General features: G+C 48.8%; 1 protein-coding gene across 2 annotated transcripts in view; it reads left to right on the top strand.

The window, feature by feature from the left end:
• The window catches only part of prkcq (protein kinase C, theta), a 79,067-nt gene that overhangs the window by 12,422 nt on the left and 40,491 nt on the right, over positions 1-26,154 (top strand). For both annotated transcript variants that reach the window (XM_055653454.1, XM_055653455.1), the window contains exon 2: positions 25,775-25,912. In XM_055653454.1, the coding sequence (XP_055509429.1) occupies positions 25,798-25,912 (115 nt within the window). In that variant the 5' untranslated portion in view covers positions 25,775-25,797. The remainder of the gene's footprint in view (positions 1-25,774; positions 25,913-26,154) is intronic.

Genomic DNA, 26,154 nt, shown 5'->3' on the forward strand with positions numbered 1-26,154 from the left:
AAGACCATGAGCATCGCATCAGACAAATTACGAGTACAACCAGTAATACAGTCAATCCATAGTGGACAATCATTCCCCAAGTCCCTCCAAACATATTAAATGGCCACCAAACTCCACCGGAGCTATAACCATGGAATTCAGCTCCTACCTTCCTTATTTTAGTCACTTCCATTCTGATATGGGGCAGCCAAGTTGGGAATGTTGGAGGAAGCATCAGGAATAAAAGTGCAACCTTCTCGATCTATTATTGCTCATGTCCCTCCTTTTTCTGCCAGGATAAAATCTAAGGCCATTCTGTTTTGTAATACTACGGTCCTTATAGCTGCCATCTCAGCTGTTACCCCTTCTACCTCCTCCTGGGTTGCACTCAAGGAGATGGCAGTGGCATTAGCAAGTGTCTCTAAAGCGGAGGCCATATTAATTAGTTCCCGTGACACTATTATACTACCAAAGGACGGGAAGAGTATCATAAAGAATTGCTCAGCCTTCGCTAGGCTTCGCTTGGAAATCCCCGTGTGCTGGTGCAACTGGCTCATGCTTCTCATACGTGGGACTACATATGCAACATAACAACACCCTGTCCAGTGATGGGGTCCTTTTAGTCGTTCTCTGGATACTTTCAAGAGAGAGCTAGATAGGGCTCTTAAAGATAGCAGAGTCAGGGGATATGGGGAGAAGGCAGGAACGGGGTACTGATTGTGGATGATCAGCCATGATCACATTGAATGGCGGTGCTGGCTCGAAAGGCCGAATGGCCTCTACTCCTGCACCTCAAGTGTTTCCTCATCTCCGTTCTAAATGGCTTACCCCTTATTCTTAAACTGTGTGTAGCCCCTGGTTCTGGGCTCCCCCAGCAGGGATGGATGGTCGCCACGGACCTGGTGGGCCACACGGGGCCTTTTTCCACGCTGTTATCACCAGACTAAACTGAAAGACTCTATGACATGTGCAGGCCAGTGTTTGACAAGCGAACAGCTTGAGGCAGGATGTGAACTCTCCACCACACAGGAAGCCTGGGTGCGTTTCTTGTCGGCTGTGATCTCTGCTATCGCCCTGGTGTGAGCTGTGCCAGCAACAGGTGCCCCTTGACTCCGCGCGTCACGAAGCACGTGTACGCACAGCGTTCCACTCCACCACTTTTTTTTTCTCTTTCTTTTCTTTTCGACTAATGTCACGTGTCTCGACCCAAAACGTCACCAGTTCCTTCTCTCCAGCGATGCCGCCTGCCCACCTGTCATATTGTGTCCATCTTTGGTGCAAACCAGCCACTGCCCATTCCTCCCTGCGCAAGTTCTTGGAGCAGAATTAGGCCATTCGGCCCATCAAGTCTACTCTGCCATTCAATCGTGGCTGATCTATCTCTCCCTCTCAACCACATTCTCCTGCCTTCTCCCCATAACCCCCTGACACCAGTATCTAATCAAGAATCTATCTATCTCCGTCTTAAAACTATCCACTGACTTGTGGCCTCCACAGCCGTCTGTGGCAATGAATTCCACAGATTCACCACCCTCTGACTAAAGAAATTCCTCCTCTTCTCCTTCCTAAAAGTACGTCCTTTAATTCTGAGGCTGTGCCCTCTGGTCCTAGACTCTCCCACTAGTGGAAACATCCTCTCCACATCCACTCTATCCAGGCCTTTCACTATTCGGTAAGTTTCAATGAGGTCCCCCCCCTCATCCTTCTAAACTCCAGCGAGCGAAAGAAAAGATAAGAGTGTAATTCAGTACCAACAGAAGGTTTAGGACAGGTTTAATGTGGATAAATGTGAGGTTATCCATTTTGGTGGCAAAAACAGGAAAGCAGACTATTATCTAAATGGTGGCCGACTAGGAAAAGGGGAGATGCAGCGAAACCTGGGTGTCATGGTACACCAGTCATTGAAGGTAGGCATGCAGGTGCAGCAGGCAGTGAAGAAAGCGAATGGTATGTTAGCTTTCATAGCAAAAGGATTTGAGTATAGGAGCAGGGAGGTTCTACTGCAGTTGTACAGAGTCTTGGTGAGACCACACCTGGAGTATTGCGTACAGTTTTGGTCTCCAAATCTGAGGAAGGACATTATTGCCATAGAGGGAGTGCAGAGAAGGTTCACCAGACTGATTCCTGGGATGTCAGGACTGTCTTATGAAGAAAGACTGGATAGACTTGGTTTATACTCTCTAGAATTTAGGAGATTGAGAGGGGATCTTATAGAAACTTACAAAATTCTTAAGGGGTTGGACAGGCTAGATGCAGGAAGATTGTTCCCGATGTTGGGGAAGTTCAGGACGAGGGGTCACAGCTTAAGGATAAGGGGGGAAATCCTTTAAAACCGAGATGAGAAGAACTTTTTTCACACAGAGAGTGGTGAATCTCTGGAACTCTCTGCCGCAGAGGGTAGTTGAGGCCAGTTCATTGGCTATATTTAAGAGGGAGTTAGATGGGGCCCTTGTGGCTATGGGGATCAGAGGGTATGGAGAGAAGGCAGGTACGGGATACTGAGTTGGATGATCAGCCATGATCATATTGAATGGCGGTGCAGGCTCGAAGGGCCGAATGGCCTACTCCTGAAGATAGACACTTAAAGCTGGAGTAACTCAGTGGGTCAGGCAGCATCTGTGGAGAACATGGATAGGTGACGTTTCACAGAGTGCTGGAGTAACTCAGCGGGTCAGGCAGCATCCGTGGAGAACATGGATAGGTGACGTTTCACAGAGTGCTGGAGTAACTCAGCGGGTCAGGCAGCATCTATGGAGCTAAGGAAATAGGCAACGTTTCGGGTCGAAACCCTTCCAGGTTTCGGCCCGAAACGTTGCCTATTTCCAGAAGGGTTTCGGCCCGAAACGTTGCCTATTTCCTTCGCTCCATAGATGCTGCTGCACCATAACTCAGCGGGTCAGGCAGCATCTGTGGAGAACATGGATAGGTGACGTTTCGGGTCGAGTCCCTTCTTCAGACTGACATCTGACTGAAAGAATGACTTGGCAAAAGTAAAGGCATTGCTCTTCAGAAACGCAAGATCAAAATAGCTGGGCTAGTCTCTTCTATAATTAACCTCCAGTCTCCAGAAGTGGGTTGGTCAGAGAGAAAGTTCACTGCCTCGGTAAGAAAAGGGGAACTAATGCAATGATTTCTTGAATGCTTTCCACATCCCCAGCTTGTTGGAAAGTGGATGTGAGTCATTGCAAAACTGGGTCGCTGAGGGCCAAACCCGGTCAACTCAGTTGCTGGTAACCCAGTGATTAACAGGGCAAGCTGACTCTTGAAATTCTCCAGTTTCACTTGTCCAGTGAAGGGCAGCCAGGACACGAGTCTACTGTATCACCGTCAGGTGACAAGTCACACACGTACAGAGAGAGAGAGACACACGCACGCACACACACACACACACACACATACACACACACACACACACACACACACACACACACACACACACACACACACACACACACACACACACACACACACACACACACACACACACACACACACACACACACACCCACACACACACACACACACACACACACACACACACACGCACACACACACACACATACGCACACACACACACACACACGCGCACACGCACACACACACACACACACAACTGATCCAAGCGCGCACACACACACACACACACACACACACACACACACACACACACACACACACACACACACACACACACACACAACTGATCCAAGCGCGCACACACACACACACACACACACACACACACACAACTGATCCAAGCGCACACACACACACGCACACGCACACACACACACACACGCACACACACACACACACACACACACACACACACACACACACACACACACACACACACACACACACACACGCACACACACACGCACACACGCACACGCACACACACACACACACACACACACACACACACACGCACACACACACACACACACACACACACACACACACACACACACACACAACTGATCCAACTGCGCGCGCACAACACACACACACACACACACACACACACACACACACACACACACACACACACACACACACACACACACACACACACACACAGACACAAAGGGGCCACGTAACTGGGGGGGTGCAGCCCCTCCATTTATTTGGAGAGACATGCTTCATAACCAGACATTACCCGGCCCGCAGGCGTATTTTTCTTTTCTATTGAGGACCTCCGACATCCAGAATCTCAGAACAAGCACACAGTGAGCGCGGCAAAAACCACGCCCAGCGGTGGCGGAAACCGAACGCCCCACCCCAAGCGGAGTCGCCTGTACGGTCGTCAGTCGTCTCCTCAGTCGCCCAAAGAGTCGTACCTTGTTCCGGTCGCCGCTGGATTCTCAACACGTTGAAAATTTTCGGCGACCTGCAACGACCTATGACGAGTGCCAGCAGTCGCCGAAAAAGTCGCGCAAGTGGGACAGGCCCGTAAAAGTTCTAAATTGTCGGTAGTGCGAAGGGCGGTGCTAGCGTACGGGGTGATCGCTGGTCGGCGCGGACTCGGTGGGTCAAAGGGCCCGTTTCCCCGCTAAGACTAAAATTGATTCCTAAATTGGATTCCGATGATAATCTGCAGGTGAGACTCGCTTAATTCCTCCGACAATGATCCTCAGTCCCACGCCCCATTTATCATCCATCCCACCTTCCTGCTATCGTGCCAGCTGGATTTTAACGCTGACAGCTTTTGCGGTGCATTTTAAGCCGGCACGCCAGATCCAATGTTGTCGTGGCTGGTGGTATCATTGGATTATTTAGCGGTACAAGCATTAGTGCGGAACCCAGCGTGGGATGAAACTACAAACTACTTTCCATTATCACGGCCTGCTCGGCAATTAGCTCAAGCACATCCCACTCATGCTTTCATTCCGCAAAGCAGGTGGTCTAAAATAAAAATCTGGAAAGGATCCAGACACAAAACTGGGCATTTCCCACCGACTGATCGTACACTCGTTGATCACAAGTCAGTTTCTTCCCAGCTGTTATCAGGCAACTGAATCATCCTACCATGGGCGGCACGGTGGCGCAGCGGTAGAGTTGCTGCCTCACGGCGCCAGAGACCTGGGTTCCATCCCGACTACATAGAAACATAGACAACAGGTGCAGGAGTAGGCCATTCGGCCCTTCGAGCCTGCACCGCCATTCAATATGATCATGGCTGATCATCCGACTACGGGCGCTGTCTGTACGGAGTTTGCACGTGTTCCCCATGACCCGCGTGGGTTTTCTCTGAGATCTTCCGTTTCCTCCCACACTCCAACGGCGTGCAGGCAAGCAGGTTAATTGGCTCGGTGTAAATGTAAAATTGTCCCGAGTGTGTGTAGGATAGTGTTAGTGTGCGGGGATCGCTGGCCATTGTGGACGTGGTGGGCCGAAGGGGCTGTTTCCGCGCTGTATCTCTAAACTAAACGGATGGCGTATTGGGTGGAGACCCTTCTTCAGATCCCTGTTGAACCAGCATCTGCCGTTCCTTCCTTCACACAGGTTGGAGAGGCAACAGTTCCATTGTGTACAGTGTTGGTCACCGTGTTCTAGGAAGAGTTGTCAAGATCGGCGGGGAGGCTGGCTGGACTATGGTACCTTCCTCAACTTTGGTGCCACTGTGGGGTTATGTTGTGTCGTGGGCTTTTGTGTTTGTGCTTTTTTTTTTAATATGTTTTATTTATTCTTTATTTTAATGTTACTTGCCTGTAAGGAAAATCCACTTCGTTGCCTCTTATGAGATAATGACAATAAGTCCAATCGAGCTTTGAAGAGTGCAGAGAGGGTTGACGAGGTCGCTGCCGGGACTAGAGGGCCTCGGCTACAGTAGGCTGGGACATTATTCCTTGGAGCACAGGAGGATGAGGGGTGATCTTATGGAGGTGTATAAAATCATGAGATACCTAACATCACCCGGGCAACACGGTGACACAGCGGGTAGAGCTGCTGCCTCACAGCCGCAGTTGTCCAGGTTCAATCCTTGACAACTTTGCACGCTCTCCCCGTGACCTGCGTGGGTTTTCTCCGGGCGCTCCGGTTTCCTCCCACACTCCAAAGACGTGCGGGTTTGCAGGTTAATCGGCCCCCTCTGTAAATTGCCCCCCTAGTGGTTAGGAAGTGGATGAGAAAGTGGGAACGGGTGATCGATGGTCGGCGTGGACTTGGTGGGCCGAAGGGCCTCTTTCCAATGCTGTATCTTTATATTGAAACTCCCCAGCCCTGCCTCAATCCTCCCATCTTCTCCCCACATCACAACTTTCCTCGTGAGGTTTAGTTTAGTTTAGAGGTACAGCGTGGAAACAGGCCCTTCGGCCCACCGAGTCCGTACCGACCAGCGATCCCCGCACACACCAACACTATCCTACACACACACACACTAGGAACAATTTGCAATTTTTACCAAGTCTCTGGAGTGTGTGGGGGGATCCAGAGCACCAGGAGAAAACCCCCGTGGGTCACGGGGAGAGCGTGCAAACTCCGTACAGACAGCACCCGAGGAACCCGGGCCTCTGGCGCTGGGGGGCAGCAACTCTACCGCTGTGCCATCGTGTTGATTCTCAGCAACAAACCCACAGTTAATGGCACTTTGAGAGTTCGAATTGCACTTCCTTTCAATTATGGAGAACTCCACTAACAAAGCTTCCACAAATCTGTTTTAAGTGGACCTCGATTGCATGAAATAGTTCAGAATTCCATTAATCTATTTGCTGGTGGCGTTTAGTGCTAATTTGAAGCCATTTTCTTTGACTGACTGACTGCCAAAGCCGTCTCCATGGTGATGATGAGTGTAACCTCAGTCGCAGCTTGTTGGTGAATTGTCACCGACCACACTCCCTGCTCGACAGGGAAACTTTGAATGTCATTGAATGGCATTTAAGCAATGCCTTCCTCATGCACCTGTTAATATGCTGCTCATTGAGTCGAGGAGTGATACAGCGTGGAAACAGGCCCTTCGGCACCAACTTGCCCCCACACTGGCCAACATGTGTAGGGAGGAAGTGCAGATGCTGGTTTAAACCCATCTACACTAGTCCCACCTGCCAGCAATTGGCCCATGTCCCTCTAAACCTGCTCTATCCATGTATCGGTCCAAATGTTTATTTTTGTGTGGGTTTTCTCCGGGCGTTCAGCTTTCCTCCCGCACTCCAGTGGTGTACAGACGTGGTGTCATTGTAAATTCTCCCTAGTCTGTGTCTTCTTAGCCCCCCCCCCCCCAGTTTTGGCGGACTGACCATGGGTGTCTCCAGGCATGGTGGACGCCTGTGCGTGACATTGTTTAACGTGGGGAGACTGGTGCACAGCCAGCCACCCCACGGCCCTTCACAGATCTGGGTCAGGATCCAGTGGCGTGGAGTCCGAGACGACCGGAGACCCTTTTCTGCCGCAGCCTTCATCCGCCTTCCCAGCCGTCGTGACGCTCCACTAAGGTCAGCCATCGTCCTCCGCCTGTTCCACCGTTGAGGTCTTGTTATTGGATTGGCTCTTTGTCAGGGACCTCCCCCCCTCGACCTGACCGCCATGGGTGGCCCTACCAGGAGCGTCGCTCCAGACGGCATCGCTCTCAGGATCTCAGGTCCACACAAGCTTCTCCACCACGACAAGGTGACAATACATGTAGATTAGTGTTAATGTGCGGGGATCATTGGTTGGCACTGACTGGGTGGGCTCAAGGGCCTGTTTCTGTGTTGTGTATCTCTAAACTAAATTCTACGATAAATAAAGGCCACAGTCTTTTTCATTGAAGCGTCTCTTTTATTTCACTGAGGCTACAGACAATGGACAATAGGTGCAGGAGTAGGCCATTCGGCCCTTCGAGCCAGCACCGCCATTCAATGTGATCATGGCTGATCATCCCCAATCAGTACCCAGTTCCTGCCTTCTCCCCATATCCCCTGACTCCACTATCTTTAAGAGCTCTATCTAACTCTCTCTTGAAAGCATCCAGAGAACTGACCTCCACAGGCAGAGAATTCCACAGACGAACAACTCTCTGTGAGAAAAAGTGTTTCCTCGTCTCCGTTCTAAATGGCTTACCCCTTATTCTTAAACTGTGGCCCTTGGATCTGGACTCCCCCAACATCGGGAACATGTTTCCTGCCTCTAGCGTGTCCAAACCCTTAACAATCATATATGTTTCGATAAGATGCCCTCTCATCCTTCTAAACTCCAGAGTGTACAAGCCCAGCCGCTCCATTCTCTCAGCATATGACAGTCCCGCCATCCCGGGAATTAACCTGGTGAACCTACACTGCACTCCCTCAATAGCAAGAATGTCCTCCCTCAAATTAGGGGACCAAAACTGCACACAATACTCCACGTGTGGTACCCAGATTCTAATACAACATAAAACACCCCCCCCCCCCCCCCCCCCACAAATACCATCAATGACTCAGCCCAACGTGTTGTGTTCAAAGGCCTTGTGTGGGATTCGAACCCACAACCTCCAAGCTCAGAGATGAGCGAGTGGAGCCACGGTTGCTTGTACTCGCTAGATTGAGGGGGGATCGTATAGAACCTTACAAAATTCTTAAGGGGTTGGACAGGCTAGATGCAGGAAGATTGTTCCCGATGTTGGGGAAGTCCAGAACAAGGGGTCACAGTTTAAGGATAAGGGGGAAATCTTTTAGGACCGAGATGAGAAAAAAAAAATTCACACAGAGAGTGGTGAATCTGTGGAATTCTCTGCCACAGAAAGTAGTTGAGGCCACAGTTCATTGGCTATATTTAAGAGGGAGTTAGATGTGGCCCTTGTGGCTAAAGGGATCAGGGGGTATGGAGAGAAGGCAGGTACAGGATACTGAGTTGGATGATCAGCCATGATCATATTGAATGGCGGTGCAGGCTCGAAGGGCCGAATGGCCTCTACTCCTGCACCTATTGTCTATGTTTCTACGTTGCCCTGTTGTCAAAGAGGCTTCGGTGGAACTGGCAGCATTCATGTGGTGACTGAGGTATGACCACACAGCTCTTTGTTCACGTAGGATGATGGAGAGGTCACTAAGATGGGACGTGGTAGCTGAAGCCTCCTTTGTCACCTTGCATTTCATCGTTGAAACAAAAAAAACAAGCGCGACTTTACTCAGTGGCGTGAAGCCAGTGATTGTACAATTAGTTTTGCTGAAGAAGGAACTGCAGATGCTGGAAAAATCGGTGGTTGATAAAAATGCTGGAGAAACTCAGAGGGTGAGGCAGCATCTATGGAGCGAAGGAATAGGTGACATTTCGGGTTGGAGACCCTTCTTCAGATTGCAGATGTTTTTGTAGGTTAATTGTCTTTGCTAACCTGTACGTCTTTGGAGTGCGGGAGGAAACCGGGGCGCCCGTATTAAACCCACGCGATCACAAACTCTGCACAGACACCGTGATGTTTGGTGGACTGTGTGGTGAATGATGTGGCACGCGTATCCCATCGTGATTAGGGCCCGACGTTGTAGAGGTCACAACGGGCAAACTTTTCCCCGGACTGAAAATAGTCGGCAGCGGCTTGCGGTGGGCGATGAGCAGGAAATGTCGCCCACTCCGATATTGGCGGAACGTCCGGGCACCAAACACGGTCGCCAGAGCTTCTTTGTCCACTTGGCTGGAGTTTTTCTCGGGCGGTCGTCGGCGATTTTGGATGAGAACGCGATTGGTTCTTCCTTGCCGTTCGGCGCCGTTCGTTAGATCACGGCTCCAAGACCATAGGGCGATGCATCGGCGGCCAGCGAGATCGGCTTCGATGGGTCATAGTGGACCAAACTCGTCTCCAGGGCGAAGATCTCCTTCAACCTGGTATTGAATGCATGGTCACACTCTTTGGACCAGTGCCATTCGACGTCCAGTTTTCAATGGCGCGCACAAAAAGTGGGAAGTGCCGGGATGAACTTGCCAAAGTAGTTCAAGCTGCTTCACATTCTCGGGCGTCGGCAATTTCCAAACTGCGTCCACTCCTTCCTCCGATGGCTTCAGACCACTTGCCGAGATCACGTGTCCGAGATATGTGACCTGTTGACGGAAAAATGCGCACTGGTCCATGTGCACTGGTCCATCCAGGACAAGGGGTCACAGCTTAAGGATAAGGGGGAAATCCTTTAAAACCGAGATGAGAAGAACTTTTTTCACACAGAGAGTGGTGAATCTCTGGAACTCTCTGCCACAGAGGGTAGTTGAGGCCAGTTCATTGGCTATATTTAAGAGGGAGTTAGATGTGGCCCTTGCGGCTAAGGGGATCAGAGGGTATGGAGAGAAGGCAGGTACGGGATACTGAGTTGGATGATCAGCCATGATCATATTGAATGGCGGTGCAGGCTCGAAGGGCCGAATGGCCTACTCCTGCACCTAATTTCTATGTTTCTATGTGCAACTTCGTGCCGGCACTTTCGACTTTGTGAATCCGAATACGGGCGCTGTCTGTACGGAGTATGCACGTTCTCCCCGTGACCCGCGTGGGTTTTCTCCGAGACCTTGGGTTTCCTCCCACACTCAAGACATACAGGATTGCAGGTCTGTATAACCATATAACAATTACAGCACGGAAACAGGTCATCACGGCCCTTCGAGTCCATGCCGAACACTTGATATGTGTAAATTGTTCCTGGTGTATGTGTGCAGGCTTGTGTTATTGTGCAGGGATCACTGGTGGGCGAGGACACACGCTGGGCCGAAGGGCCTGTATCTTTAAATCTAAACTGCGCTGTCTGGGGACCATGTGTGGGGGCATTCTCTCTCTCTACACCCACTCTATCATCATTGTATTAACCTCAGGAGGTGAGGCAGCATCTATGGAGCGAAGGAATGGGTGATGTTTCGGGTCGAGACCCTTCTTCAGACTGATGTGGGGGTGGGGAGGGGGGTGGAAGAAGAAAGGACGAGGCGGAGACAGTGGGCTGTGGGGGAGCTGGGAAGGGGAGGGGAAGGAGGGAGAAAGCAGGGACTACCTGAAATTGGAGAAGTCAATGTTCATACCGCTGGGGTGTAAACTACCCTCCCCTTCCCAGCTCTCCCACAGCCCACTGTCTCTGCATCTTCCTTTATTCTTCCCCCCCCCCACATCAGTCTAAAGAAGGGTCTCGACCCGAAACGTCGCCTATTCCTTCGCTCCGTAGATGCTGCCTCACCCGCTGAGTTTCTCCAGCATTTTTGTGTACCTTCGATTTTTCCAGCATCTGCAGTTCTTTCTTAAACATTGTTAGGTCACCTCTCAACATTCTGCCCTCAAGAGAAAACGGAGTTAAAAGTAATAATGGACTGAGCATCCATTCCCCTGGCAATGACCATTAAATCACCAGAGTCCCTCACCGCACATTGATACACTTCCTGCCATTCTGTTAGTTCAAGATTCTAGTTAAAACCAGGACTGTAAGAGCTGCAGGAAACGGAGTGATTTGCTGTGATGTGCCGTGATCTTTTATTCACTTCATCTTCCTCCAAAGTGCTCTCCGTCCAGTTTTTTGTAGTCCCGAGGGCCATCGTAAGTAGCAGAAAAACATCCATCGTTGCAAATGGACACACAATGCTGGAGTAACTCAGCGGGATAGGCAGCATCTCTGGAGAGAAGGGATGGGCGACGTTTCGGGCCGAGACCATTTCAGTTTGGTTTAGAGATGCAGCTCGGAAACAGGCCCCTTTCGGCCCACCGGGTCCGCGCCGACCTGCGATCCCCGCACGCTAACTACCCTACAATCCTACACACGCTAGGGACAATGTACGCGTATACCAAGCCAAATAACGTCTTTGGAGTGTGAGAAACATAGAAACATTGAACTTAGGTGCAGGAGTAGGCCATTCGGCCCTTCGAGCCTGCACCATTCGCCATTCAATATGATCGTGGCTGATCATCCAACTCAGTATCCCGTACCTGCCTTCTCTCCATACCCTCTGATCCCTTTAGCCACAAGGGCCACATCTAACTCCCTCTTAAATATAGCCAATGAACTGTGGCCTCAACTACCCTCTGTGGCAGAGAGTTCCAGAGATTCACCACTCTCTGTGTGAAAAAAGTTCTTCTCATCTCGGTTTTAAAGGATTTCCCCCTTATCCTTAAACAGTGACCCCTTGTCCAGGACTTCCCCAACATCGGGAGCAATGTTCCTGCATCTAGCGAAGAAACGGAAGATCTCAGAGAAAACCCACGCAGGTCACGGGGAGAACGTGCAAACTCCGTACAGACAGCACCCGTAGTCGGGATCGGACCCGGGCGCTGCATTCGCTGTAAGGCAGCAACTCTACTGCTGCGCCGCCGTGACCCTTCTTCAGACTGAGAGAGAGTCAGTGGAGAGGGGAACTAGAGATAAGGAAGGGCGAGGTGTGAAAATGACAGATCAATGCACTTCCTGATTAGGAAATGTAGAATAGATGATTATTGGCTGAGGGGACGGTGACAACGAGGCATGCAATCAGTAAAATTAATCAGCAGGGAAGTGAAACTAGTCGGAGAATTAGGGTGGGGAGGGACGGAGAGAGAGTTAGAGAAGTCAATGTTCATACCGCTGGGGTGTAAGCTGCCCGTGAAATATGAGGTGGTGTTCCTTCAATTTGCATTTAGCCCCACTACATATTTTATCGCCACACCAGCTTCAAAGTCATCTTGTTGAGTCTCATTGTCAGTAACTCGTTTTCACCTCGCCCACAGCTAACAAACCTACAAAGTCCTCCACCATCTGCCCCCCCCCCATATCCCACTGACCTCCTCTCTCCCTACCAACCCTCACGGTCCCTCAGATCCACATCAGCCGGTCTCCTCTCCATCCACAAGTCCAACCTGCGCAGTTTTGGGGACAAAGCCTTCTCCAGGGCAGCTCCCAGGCTCTGGAACTCCCTCCCCCAACTGATCCGCAATTCCGTGTCCCTCACCATCTTCCAGTCCCGCCTCAAGACCCATCTCTTCACCTCTGCCTATCCTTAGCCCCACGTCCCCCTCCCTTTCCATCTGTGCTTGAATTGCCTCATATTGTGTTTTGAATTGAATTCTGTCTTTACTTTGTGTACTAGTCATGTCTCTACTATTTATTTCATTCCCCTTACATGTTTTTCCTCTACTTGCTAAATGTTTGTAAGGTGTCCTTGAGACTCTTGAAAGGCGCCCATTAATAAAATTTATTATTATTATTATTAACAATGACCTGTTTCCTTTATCATTTAAATCATTTAAATTAAAATTGAATCTTATCATTGTTGCTATTTGCATATTTTTCAATCATTTGTTCTACATCTCACGACATCATCGTCTATATCTCTCGTTTCCTTTTCCCCCGACTCTCAGTCTGAAGAAGGGTCCCGACCCGAAACTTCACCTATCCACAGTTCCCCAGAGATGCTGCCTGACCCGCTGAGTTACTCCAGCACTCTGTGAAACGTCACCTATCCATGTTCTCCACAGATGCTGCCTGACCCGCTGAGTTACTCCAGCACTCTGTGAAACGTCACCTATCCATGTTCTCCACAGATGCTGCCTGACCCGCTGAGTTATGGTGCAGCAGCATCTATGGAGCGAAGGAATTAGGCAACGTTTCGGGCCGAAACCCTTCTGGAAATAGGCAACGTTTCGGGCCGAAACCCGAAAGGGTTTCGACCCGAAACGTTGCCTATTTCCTTAGCTCCATAGATGCTGCTGCACCCGCTGAGTTACTCCAGCACTCTGTGAAACGTCACCTATCCATGTTCTCCACAGATGCTGCCTGACCCGCTGAGTTACTCCAGCACTCTGTGCAACGTCACCTATCCATGTTCTCCACAGATGCTGCCTGACCCGCTGAGTTACTCCAGCACTCTGTGAAACGTCACCTATCCATGTTCTCCACAGATGCTGCCTGACCCGCTGAGTTACTCCAGCACTCTGTGAAACGTCAGCTATCCATGTTCTCCACAGATGCTGCATGACCCGCTGAGTTACTCCAGCACCTTGTTCCTTTTTTTGTAAACCAGCATCAGCAGTTCCTTGTTTCTGCATCCACTTCTCCGATCTATTTGGCAGCAGTCTCCACCAGAACCAAATCATTTAGCAATTTGCAGAAGTTTGAAGGAGCCAGCGTGGATTTGTTAAAATCATCTCGCACCCAAATTGTTGATGTGAGATAGTAACAGGGTGGATTGTTGTGGTTTATATTAAAAGACCAAGTCTGGCAGAGTCCAGAACCAGGCAGTTTAAGAATAAGAGGTTGGCCATTTTGGACAGAGATGAGGAAAAAAATTTTCACCCAGAGAGTTGTGAATCTGCGGAATTCTCTGCCACAGAAGGCAGTGGAGGCCAATTCACTGGATGTTTTCAAGAGAGTTAGATTTAACTCTTAGGAGTAACAGAATCAAGGGGTATGGGGAAGGAAAGCAGGAATGGGGTACTGATTGTAGTTGATCAGCCATGATCGTGTTGAATGGCGGTGCTGGCTCGAAGGGCCGAATGGCCTCCTCCTGCGCCTATTTTCTACGTTTCTAATTTTCTAAGTTGTCCCGCCATCAAAACTGAAGGTCGGGGTTACAGTAAGAAAGACTGCAGCACAACGATGGAAATTGTGGGCAGTAACTAGAACAGCTAGTGATATTGGAAGGCATTGTCTCCCAGACTGTGGAGGGAAGTCTACAGTAGACCTCCCCATGGTTATTCCGTCCGACAACTCGTCTCCATATGAATCGACGATTTGGATTTGGGTTTTCAGAACCCGATTTGCAACTTCCCAACCTCGCCATTTTAAACATAGAACGTAGTTCAGTTTAGTTTATTGTCACGTGTAACGAGGAACGGCGAAACGCTTTTGTTGCGTGCCAACCAGTCAGTGGAAAGACAATACACGATTACAATCGAGCCGTCCACAGTGTACAGATACATGATGTCTGAAAGTGCAGCCTGTCCCACTTGCCAATTTTTTTCTGCGACTGCCAGCATCATATCATTGTCGCCAAAAGGTTTCGAACATTTCCAAATCCAGCGGCGGCAAAAAAAAAAATGTGGCGACACTTGGGAAAAAAACGCCGCGCGTCAAACGTCCTCACGCCGCGGCTTTTTCGGTGACCCGATTGGCCAACGGGCTGGAGTTTATACGGACATTTTCAGCCTCTCACTTCTGAGGTGTGAGGTTCCCACCAGCTTCCCTCTGCAATTGGATCCTCGACTTCCTCATTCATAGAAACATAGAAATTAGGTGCAGGAGTAGGCCATTCGGCCCTTCGAGCCTGCACCGCCATTCAATATGATCATGGCTGATCATCCAACTCAGTATCCCGTACCTGCCTTCTCTCCATGCCCCCTGATCCCCTTAGCCACAAGGGCCACATCTAATTCCCTCTTAAATATAGCCAATGAACTGGCCTCAACTACCCTCTGTGGCAGAGAGTTCCAGAGATTCACCACTCTCTGTGTGAAAAAAGTTCTTCTCATCTCGGTTTTAAAGGATTTCCCCCTTATCCTTAAGCTGTGACCCCTTGTCCTGGACTTCCCTAACATCGGGAACAATCTTCCTGCATCTAGCCTGTCCAACCTCTTAAGAATTTTGTAAGTTTCTATAAGATCCCCTCTCAATCTCCTAAATTCTAGAGAGTATAAACCAAGTCTATCCAGTCTTTCTTCATAAGACAGTCCTGACATCCCAGGAATCAGTCTGGTGAACCGCTCTCTGCACTCCCTCTATGGCAATATTCACAGACAGACCTCTGCCGAAAAGTCGAATAATGGGTTGTGTGGAAAAATGACCCCCACCCTCCCGTCTCCAACGGCCAGTGACGTGATGGACGCGGGGGGTGGGGTGGTGCTCTGGAACAATCGCGGATAAGTACCGCCCCTCCAGCGACGTCATGTCCGTTATTTGACTTTTCGGCAGAGAGGCATTCGGTGAGTTTGCTTTTAGGCAACGCAGCCATGCGGTGAATTGGCGTTTCGGCTTTGTTTCCACTCGGACATTTGGCTTTGACTTCTTTGCTTCAGCTTCTTGTCCTTCAACGCCACGTCTGAGCACCACCCTGCATATCCACGTGCCTATTTAGGAATAGTCTTGTTGCGTGTTAGAAAGGCACTATATTAATGCAAATGTGTGTTGTTGGTTTAGATCAGTGGTTCCCAACGTGGGGCAATTTGATTTTTAAGGGGGGCAATTGAGTGCGACTGAGGAGGTCTGGGTCCAAATTTTCGATTTTTATTTTTTGGGATTTTCCATCAGGTAAACATATGTAGTTTATGTTTCAGATGTTATTTTGAGTAAATAATTTTTTTTGGGTAAAAAAGGTCTTTATTTTGTAGTTATTACACAATCACCGCGCCATCGCTCTTCATGCACGTCGCACGAAGCGCGCGAGGTCATGGGAGAACCTTATTTATTGAATTGGATTTAGAAATGCGATTCAAAGAGCTTTTGCTAAGTTACCCTTATAGTATCTATTTCCTCCGTTTTCTCTCAAGGGAAAGCAAGGGGGGGCATCAGGATTTTAGAGGTGATTAGGTGGGGCATGGCCAAAAAAAGGTTGGGAACCACTGGTTTAGATCCTTCACTTCACTGGCTGGTGGAGACGGGAGGGTGGGGGTCCTTTTATGCAATGACCTATGACAGGTGCGGGCAGTCGCCGATAAAAGCCATTATTTGACTTTTGGGCAGAGTGCAACGCATTCGGTTAGCCTTTGTGTATTAACAGAGCATCTGCAGTTCTTTGTGTCCATCTAATGCCAAGTTAAACTAATCTTATTTCAGTGGGAAGGTGGCGCAGCGGTAGAGTTGCGGCCTCACGGCGCCAGACACCCCGGGTTTGATCCTGACCACGGGCGCTGTCTGTACGGAGTTTGCACGTTTCTCCCTGCGGCCCTCGTGGGTTTTCTCCGGGTGCTCCGGTTTCCTCCCACACTCCGAACACGTGCGGGTTTGTAGGTTGTTTGGCTTTGGTTGCAAGTTGTCCCTGGTGTGTGTTGGATAGTGTTAGTGTGCGGGGATCGCTGGTCGGCGCGGACTCGGTGGGCCGAAGGGCCTGTTTCTACGCGGTAGCTCTAAACTAAACTGAGCACTTCCTTCCAAAGTGTTTGTGTGATTAATAAACAAAGTGTGAAAGTGTGACAACACTTCAAAAGTGCGAGTGTCTATCTGAAAGTGTAAACTCCAGCATCGGTGTAAATAATCACATTTAATAAAAGGAATATTCTATTAAAACAGTGGATCAGCAAAATTAATACCTCGCAAATTATAAATATCAAATTTTCACGTATTAATCTCCGGCCCAACTTGTCCATGTAATGTGGCCTGTCCCACTTACGTGACTTTTTCGGCGACTGCTGGCACCCGTCATAGGTCGTTGCTGGTCACCGACAATGTTCACCATGTTGAAAATCCAGCAGCGACCAGAAAGACGCGACGACTCTTTAGGCGACTGAGGAGACGACTCACGACCGTACCGGCGACATGTCGCGGGGTGAAGCCTGTACGGCCGTGAGTAGTCGCCCAAAGAGTCGTACCTTGTTCTGGTCGCCACTGGATTTTCAACCTGCAAGTTTGTACGTTCTCCCCGTGACCTGCGTGGGTTTTCTCCGAGATCTTCGGTTTCCTCCCACACTCCAAAGACTTACAGGTTTTGTAGGTTAATTGGCTTGGTGTAAATGTAAAAAATGTCCCTAGTTGGGTGTAGGATAGTGTTAGTGTGCGGGGATCGCTGGTCGGCGCGGACTCGGTGGGCCGAAGGGCCTGTTTCCGCGCTGTATCTCTAAACCTAAACTGTAAACTAAAGAGGAGGTAGTTGAGGAATGTAGATTTAAGAAACATTTAGACAGGTGCATGGATAGGGCAGGTTTGTAGGGATATGGGCCAAACGCAGGCAGGTGGGACAAGTGTAGTAATTTTTTCACACAGTCACACTAGTCATTTTTCACACAGAGAGTGGTGAATCTCTGGAATTCTCTGCCACAGAGGGTAGTTGAGGCCACAGTTCATTGGCTATATTTAAGAGGGAGTTAGATGTGGCCCTTGTGGCTAAGGGGATCAGGGGGTATGGAGAGAAGGCAGGTACGGGATACTGAGTTGGATGATCAGCCATGATCACATTGAATGGCGGTGCAGGCTCGAAGGGCCGAATGGCCTACTCCTGCACCTATGTTTCTATGTAGATGGGGCATGTTGGTCGGTGTTTGTTTCTATGAAATGAGCCGTAATTATATTGCGAGCTGTATTAAAATAATCCACAACTATTTTCGAATCAAACACGCGATTTTCAAAGAGAGAAATTGTCTTTGTTCATCAAAGAAACTTTCTCTCCTTTGAGCATCAATGGCGATTCCAACTCAAACCTTCAATGGCAGCTTCCTCTCACTCGATGTTTAAAAGCGCGCCTGAAATGTCAGCGTTCAGTACGTTAGGAGTTTCGTTTTCGTTTGAGATGCAGATTGTAAACAGGCCCTTTGGCCCACAGAGTCCGTACTGACCAACAATCACATCATACACTTATACTATACCGCTAGGGGCAATTTACAAAGCCTATTTTGACCTACAAACCTGCATGGTTTTGGAGTGTGGGAGGAAACTGCGCGGTCACAAGGAGAACGTGCAAACTCTGTACAGACAGCAGCCGTACTCAGGACCGAAACATAGAAATATAGAAACATAGAAATTAGGTGCAGGAGTAGGCCATTCGGCCCTTCGAGCCTGCACCGCCATTCAATATGATCATGGCTGATCATCCAACTCAGTATCCCGTACCTGCCTTCTCTCCATACCCCCTGGTCCCCTTTAGCCACAAGGGCCACATCTAACTCCCTCTTAAATATAGCCAATGGACTGTGGCCTCAACTACCTTCTGTGGCAGAGAATTCCAGAGATTCACCACTCTCTGTGTGAAAAAAGTTCTTCTCATCTCGGTTTTAAAGGATTTCCCCCCTTATCCTTAAGCTGTGACCCCTTGTCCCTGGACTTCCCCAACATCGGGAACAATCTTCCTGCATCTAGCCTGTCCAACCCCTTAAGAATTTTGTACGTTTCTATAAGATCTCCTCTCAATCTCCTAAATTCTAGAGAGTATAAACCAAGTCTATCCAGTCTTTCTTCATAAGACAGTCCTGACATCCCAGGAATCAGTCTGGTGAACCTCTCTCTGCACTCCCTCTATGGCAATAATGTCCTTCCTCAGATTTGGAGACCAAAACTGTACGCAATACTCCAGGTGTGGTCTCACCAAGACCTGTACAACTGCAGTAGAACCTCCCTGCTCCTATACTCAAATCCTTTTGCTATGAAAGCTAACATACCATTCGCTTTCTTCACTGCCTGCTGCACCTGCATGCCTACCTTCAATGAACCTGGTTCTCTGGCGCTGTAAAGGCAGCAACTCTACTGCAGCGCCATTTATTTTTTTTAATGGATTGAGAATGCAAATTCTTTCAACCTGAGTAGTGGAATCAAGAATTAGGAGACATAGGTTTAAGGTGAGGGGGGGAAAGATTTATTCAGAAACTGAAGGGCAATTGCTTTAAACAAAGGGTGGTGGGTGTATGGAACGAGCTGCTGGAGGGGGTGGTTGAGGCAGGGACTATCCCAACGTTTAAGAAACAGTTAGACACGTACATGGATAGGAGGGATATGGGCCAAACGCAGGCAGGTGGGACTAGTGTAGATGGGACATGTTGGTCGGCGTGGGCAAGTTGGGCTGAAGGGCCTGTTTCCACACTGTATCACTCTATGACTTGCTTCTAATCACAATAGACAACAGGTGCAGGAGTAGTCCATTTGGCCCTTTGAGCCAGCACCACCATTCAATGTGATCATGGCTGATCATCCCCAATCAGTACCCCGTTCCTGCCTTCTCCCCATATCCCCTGACTCCACTATCTTTAAGAGCCCTATCTAGCTCTCTCTTGAAAGCATCAAGCGAACCGGCCTCCACCGCCCTCTGAGACAGAGAATTCCACTGACTCGCAACTCTCTGTGTGAAAAAGTGTTTCCTCACCTCTGTTCTAAATGGCTTACCCCTTATTCTTAAACTGTGTGTGGCCCCTGGTTCTGGACTCCCCCAACATCAGGAACATGTTGTTTAAGAAGGAACTGCAGATGCTGGAAAATCAAAGGTACACAAAAATGCTGGAGAAACTCAGCGGGTGCAGCAGCATCTATGGAACGAAGGAAATAGGCAACGTTTCGGGCCGAAACGTTGCCTATTTCCTTCGCTCCATAGATGCTGCTGCACCCGCTGAGTTTCTCCAGCATTTTTGTGTACCTACTGATTGTGGATGATCATCCAAGATTACAGTGAATGGTTTCTTCAGGAACATGTTTCCTGCCTCTAGCGTGTCCAAACCTTTAATAATGTTACATGTTTCAATGAGATATCCTCTCATCCTTCTAAAGTTATCAATAAAATGCTGTTGAAGATTAGACTAGGGAGGAATCCAGGAGCTTTGTTGCTCTGAGTACGCTGCGAGGATTTCTCTAGCGTCGTTCACAGACGTTGACATTTCAGCCTCACGGTATTTTGTTACAAGCCGTGTTGGTTGGGCTGCTTATAGTTCCCACATTAGTCACTCTGCTGCTGAGACACGTCGCCATCTGTGCTTCATCCCACCTCCGCCTACACCTCCTCCAACCTCATCTACTGCATAGAGATAGAGTCATAGAGTGATACAGCGTGGAAACAGGCCCTTCGGCCCAACTTGCCCACGCCGGCCAACATGTTCAAGAGGTCAAGGGACATTTATTGCACCAATTGGTACAGTGAGATTTGAGTCGCCGTACAGTCACGCGAATAAAAATAACACAACACATGATAGAATTTAACAAGAACACCCCCCACACAGCCGAATCAAAGTTCCCCACTGTGAGGGAAGGCAACAAAGTTCAGCCCACTTCCTCTTTGTTCACCTGTGGCCGGGGCCTTTGGGCTCTCCGATGTTTCAGGCCCTCTCGCCAGGATGATCGGAGCTACATGTCCCATCTACACTAGTCCCACCTGCCTGCGCTTGGTCCATATCCCTCCAAACCTGTCCTATCCATGTACATAGAAACATAGAAAATAGGTGCGGGAGTAGGCCATTCGGCCCTTCGAGCCTGCACCGCCATTCAATATGATCATGGCTGATCATCCAACTCAGTATCCTGTACCTGCCTTCTCTCCATAACCCCCTGATCCCTTTAGCCACAAGGGCCACATCTAACTCCCTCTTAAATATAGCCAATGGACTGTGGCCTCAACTACCTTCTGTGGCAGGGAATTCCACAGATTCACCACTCTGTGTGTGAAAAAAGTTTTTCTCATCTCGGTCCTAAAAGACCCTTATCCTTAAACTGTGACCCCTTGTTCTAGACTTCCCCAACATCGGGAACAATTTTCCTGCATCTAGCCTGTCAAACCCCTTAAGAATTTTGTACGTTTCTATAAGATACGTGTCTAACTGTTTCTTAAACGATGGAATAGTCCCAGCCTCAACTACCTTCTCTGGCAGCTGGTTCCATACACCCACCACCCTTTGTGTGAAAAGGTTACCCCTCAGATTCCTATGGTAGACAAAAATGCTGGAGAAACTCAGCGGGCGAGGCAGCATCTATAGATGCTGCCTCACCCGCTGAGTTTCTCCAGCATTTTTGTCTACCTTCGATTTTTCCAGCATCTGCAGTTCTTCCTTCGAATTACATCTTATCCCCTTCACCGTGAACCTGGTCCTCGATTCCCCAACTCTGGGCAAGAGACTCTGTGCATCTATCCGATCTATTCCTCTCATGATTTTATACACTTCGATAAGATCACCCCTCATCCTCCTGCGCTCCATGGAATAGAGACCCAGCCTGCTCAACCTCTCCCTATAGCTCACACCCTCTAGTCCTGGCAACATCCTCGTAAATCTTCTCTGAACCCTTTCAAGCTTGACAACATCTTTCCTAAAATGAATGAATGAATGCATGATGAATGAATGACTGAATGATTGAATGACTGACTGAATGAATGAATGACTGAATGAATGCATAAGTTTATTGGCCAAGTACATTCACATACAAGGAATTTGCCTTGGTGCTCCGCCCGCAAGTGACCACATGACATACAGTAACAGTTAGGAATGACACATAGAACATTAAACAATAATAATAAAACATTATTGATTAAACATGTGAATGGAATAAAATACCAGAGCAAAAGGAGGCTACAGACTTTTGGTTGTTGAGTAGAGCTGCTACTCGTGGAAAAAAAGCTGTTTTCATGTCTGGTTGTGGCAGCTTTGACAGTCCGGAGTCGCCTTCCAGAGGGAAGTGATTCAAAGAGTTTGTGACCAGGGTGAGAGGGGTCAGAGATGATCTTGCCCGCTCGCTTCCTGGCCCTTGCAGTGTATAGTTCGTCAATGGAGGGAAGGTTGCAGCCAATAACCAGCCAATAACGCCAATAACATGGTGACCTTGTATGGCGACCTTCTTATTGAATTGAAGGATTGAGCCTTCCAAAGCCTTTAGAATCATGAGCAAGTCTAAGAAATGCATGAAGTGTCCAAGATGACTCCAATTGAATTTATTGCGTAGCATTCTTACCTCCAGTCTACTTGGCAGCTGCCAGTGTGTATTTTTAACCAGTGGAGCTCATGTTGCCTCCTAAGATAGACACAAGAAGCTGGAGTAACTCAGTGGGCCAGGCAGCATCTGTGGAGAACATGGATAGGTGACGTTTCACAGAGTGCTGGAGTAACTCAGCGGGTCAGGCAGCATCTGTGGAGAACATGGATAGGTGACGTTTCACAGAGTGCTGGAGTAACTCAGCGGGTCAGGCAGCATCTGTGGAGAACATGGATAGGTGACGTTTCACAGAGTGCTGGAGTAACTTAGCGGGTCAGGCAGCATCTCTGTGTGACCTTGGGTCATAAGGTCATAAGGAATAGGAGTACAATTAGGCTATTCATTTTAAGTTACTGTTATTTGTTTTTAAATCTCTGAATGGGCTCGCCCCGCCTTACCTCTCTGAGCTGCTCCACCCATACACTCCTGCCCGGTCCCTCAGGTCAGCTGGTCAGCTGCTCCTGGAGGTACCGAGGTCTAGTCGGAGGCTCAGAGGGGATAGAGCCTTCTCTGTTGCTGCTCCGGCACTCTGGAACACCCTGCCGCTGCACATCAGACAGGCCCCCTCACTGTCCATCTTCAAATCCAGTGTTAAAACGCATTTGTACTCCCTGGCTTTTGACCATGCCTGAGGCTTTGCTTCTGTTTGTGGTGTTTTTGATGTTTCTTTATTTTACATGTCTTTTCCTACTATTTCTTTTGATTGTTATTTTTGGTGTGTATTAACTTTTTTGTCAATGATTAGTGATGTACAGCACTTTGTTGCAGCTATGTTTGTTTTTAAAGTGCTCTATAAATAAAATTATTATTATTATTATTATTCGGCCCATCAAGACTATTCTGCCGTCCAATCATGACTGATCTATCTCTCCCTCCTAACCCCATTCTCCTGCCTTCTCCCCATAACCCCTGACACCTGTACCAGACATAAACATAGAAACATAGAAATTAGGTGCAGGAGTAGGCCATTCGGCCCTTCGAGCCTGCACCGCCATTTAATATGATCATGGCTGATCATCCAACTCAGTATCCCGTACCTGCCTTTTCTCCATACCCTCTGATCCCCTTGGCCACAAGGGCCACATCTAACTCCCTCTTAAATATAGCCAATGAACTGGCCTCAACTACCCTCTGTGGCAGAGAGTTCCAGAGATTCACCACTCTCTGTGTGAAAAAAGTTCTCCTCATCTCGGTTTTAAAGGATTTCCCCCTTATCCTTAAGCTGTGACCCCTTGTCCTGGACTTCCCCAACATCGGAAACAATCTTCCTGCATCTAGCCTGTCCAACCCCTTAAGAATTTTGTAAGTTTCTATAAGATCCCCTCTCAATCTCCTAAACTCTAGAGAGTATAAACCAAGTCTATCCAGTCTTTCTTCATAAGACAGTCCTGACATCCCAGGAATCAGTCTGGTGAACCTTCTCTGCACTCCCTCTATGGCAATAATGTCCTTCCTCAGATTTGGAGACCAAAACTGCACGCAATACTCCAGGTGTGGTCTCACCAAGACCCTATACAACTGCAGTAGAACCTCCCTGCTCCTATACTCAAATCCTCTTGCTATGAAAGCCAACATGCCATTCGCTTTCTTTACTGCCTGCTGCACCTGCATGCCTACCTTCAATGACTGGTGTACCATGACACCCAGGTCTCGCTGCATCTCCCCCTTTCCCAATCGGCCACCGTTTAGATAATAATCTGCTTTCCCGTTTTTGCCACCAAAATGGATAACCTCACATTTATACACATTAAACTGCATCTGCCAAACATTTGCCCACTCACCCAGCCTATCCAAGTCACTTTGCAGTCTCCTAGCATCCTCCTCACACCTAACACTGCCCCCCAGCTTAGTGTCATCCGCAAACTTGGAGATATTGCCTTCAATTCCCTCATCCAGATCATTAATATATATTGTAAATAGCTGGGGTCCCAGTACTGAGCCTTGAGGTACCCCACTAGTCACTGCCTGCCATTGTGAAAAGGACCCGTTTACTCCTACTCTTTGCTTCCTGTTTGCCAGCCAGTTCTCTATCCACATCAATACTGAACCCCCAATGCCATGTGCTTTAAGTTTGTATACTAATCTCTTATGTGGGACCTTGTCGAAAGCCTTCTGGAAGTCCAGATACACCACATCCACTGGTTCTCCCCTATCCACGCTACTAGTTACATCCTCGAAAAATTCTATAAGATTCGTCAGACATGATTTACCTTTCGTAAATCCATGCTGACTTTGTCCAATGATTTCACCACTTTCTAAATGTGCTACTATCCCATCTTTAATAACTGACTCTAGCAGTTTCCCCACTACCGATGTTAGGCTAACTGGTCTGTAATTCCCCGTTTTCTCTCTCCCTCCCTTCTTAAAAAGTGGGGTTACGTTTGCTACCCGCCAATCCTCTGGAACTACTCCAGAATCTAAGGAGTTTTGAAAGATTATTACTAATGTAGCACCGCCATTCATTGTGATCATGGGTGATCATCCACAATCCGTAACCCGTGCCTGCCTTCTCCCCATATCCCTTGACTCCACTAGCCCCTAGAACTCTGTCTAACTATCTTTTAAATGCATCCAGTGAATTGGCCTCCACTGCCCTCTGTGGCAGAGAATTCTATAAATTCACAACTCTCTGGGTGAAAAAGTTTTTTCTCATCTCAGTTTGAAATGGCCTCCCCTTTATTCTCAGACTGTGGCCCCTGGTTCTGGACTCGCCCAACATTGGGAATATTTTTCCTGCATCTAGCTTGTCCAGCCCTTTTATAATTTTATACTTTTCTTTAAGAAATCTTCTCATCCTTCTAAACCAGTGAATACAAGTCCAGTCTTTCCAATCTTTCCTCATATGACAGTCCCGCCATCCTGGGGATTAACCTGGTGAACCTACGCTGCACTGCCTCAATAACAAGAATGTCCTCCCTCAAATTAGGAGACCAAAACTGCGCACAATACTCCAGGTGTGGTCTCACCAGGGTCCTGTACAACTGCAGTAGGATCTCCTTGCTCCTACACTCAAATCGTTATGAAGGCCAACATGCCATTAGCTTCCTTCACTGCCTGCTGTACCTGCATGTTTACTTTCTTCACTGCCTGCTGTACCTGCATGCTTACTTTCTTCACTACTTGCTGTACCTGCATGCTTACTTTCTTCACTGCCTGCTGTACCTGCATGTTTACTTTCTTCACTGCCTGCTGTACCTGCATGCTTACTTTCTTCACTGCCTGCTGTACCTGCATGTTTACTTTCTTCACTGCCTGCTGTACCTGCATGTTCACTTTCTTCACTGCCTGCTGTACCTGCATGTTTACTTTCTCCTTGTTCTTCCCCCCAGGTCTGACCGTGAAGATCGACGAGATGAATCCCTTCCTCCGCATTGGGTTCTCCAACTTTGACAGCGGCCCGTCACAGCCAGCAGAGGACATCCAGAACCCTTACTGTGCCGTGATTGTGAAAGAGGTGGTGGACACAGGTAACAATCCCCCCCCCCCCCCCCCCCCCCCGCCCCCCCCCCCCCCCCCCCCCCCCCCCCCCCCCCCCCCCCCCCCCCCACCTCCCCCCAGCGAATTGTGGTCGCAGCCCAGAGCATCACACAAACCAGCCTCCCTTCCATTGAGCAGGATAGAACTGCAGATGCCGGTTTAAATTGAAGTTAGAAGAAGGGTTACCCGTTCCTTCTCTCTAGAGATGGGGCCTGTCCTGCCAAGTTTTGCT

This window comes from Leucoraja erinacea, chromosome 22 (genome assembly GCF_028641065.1).
Source record: "Leucoraja erinacea ecotype New England chromosome 22, Leri_hhj_1, whole genome shotgun sequence".
NCBI lineage: Eukaryota > Metazoa > Chordata > Chondrichthyes > Rajiformes > Rajidae > Leucoraja > Leucoraja erinaceus.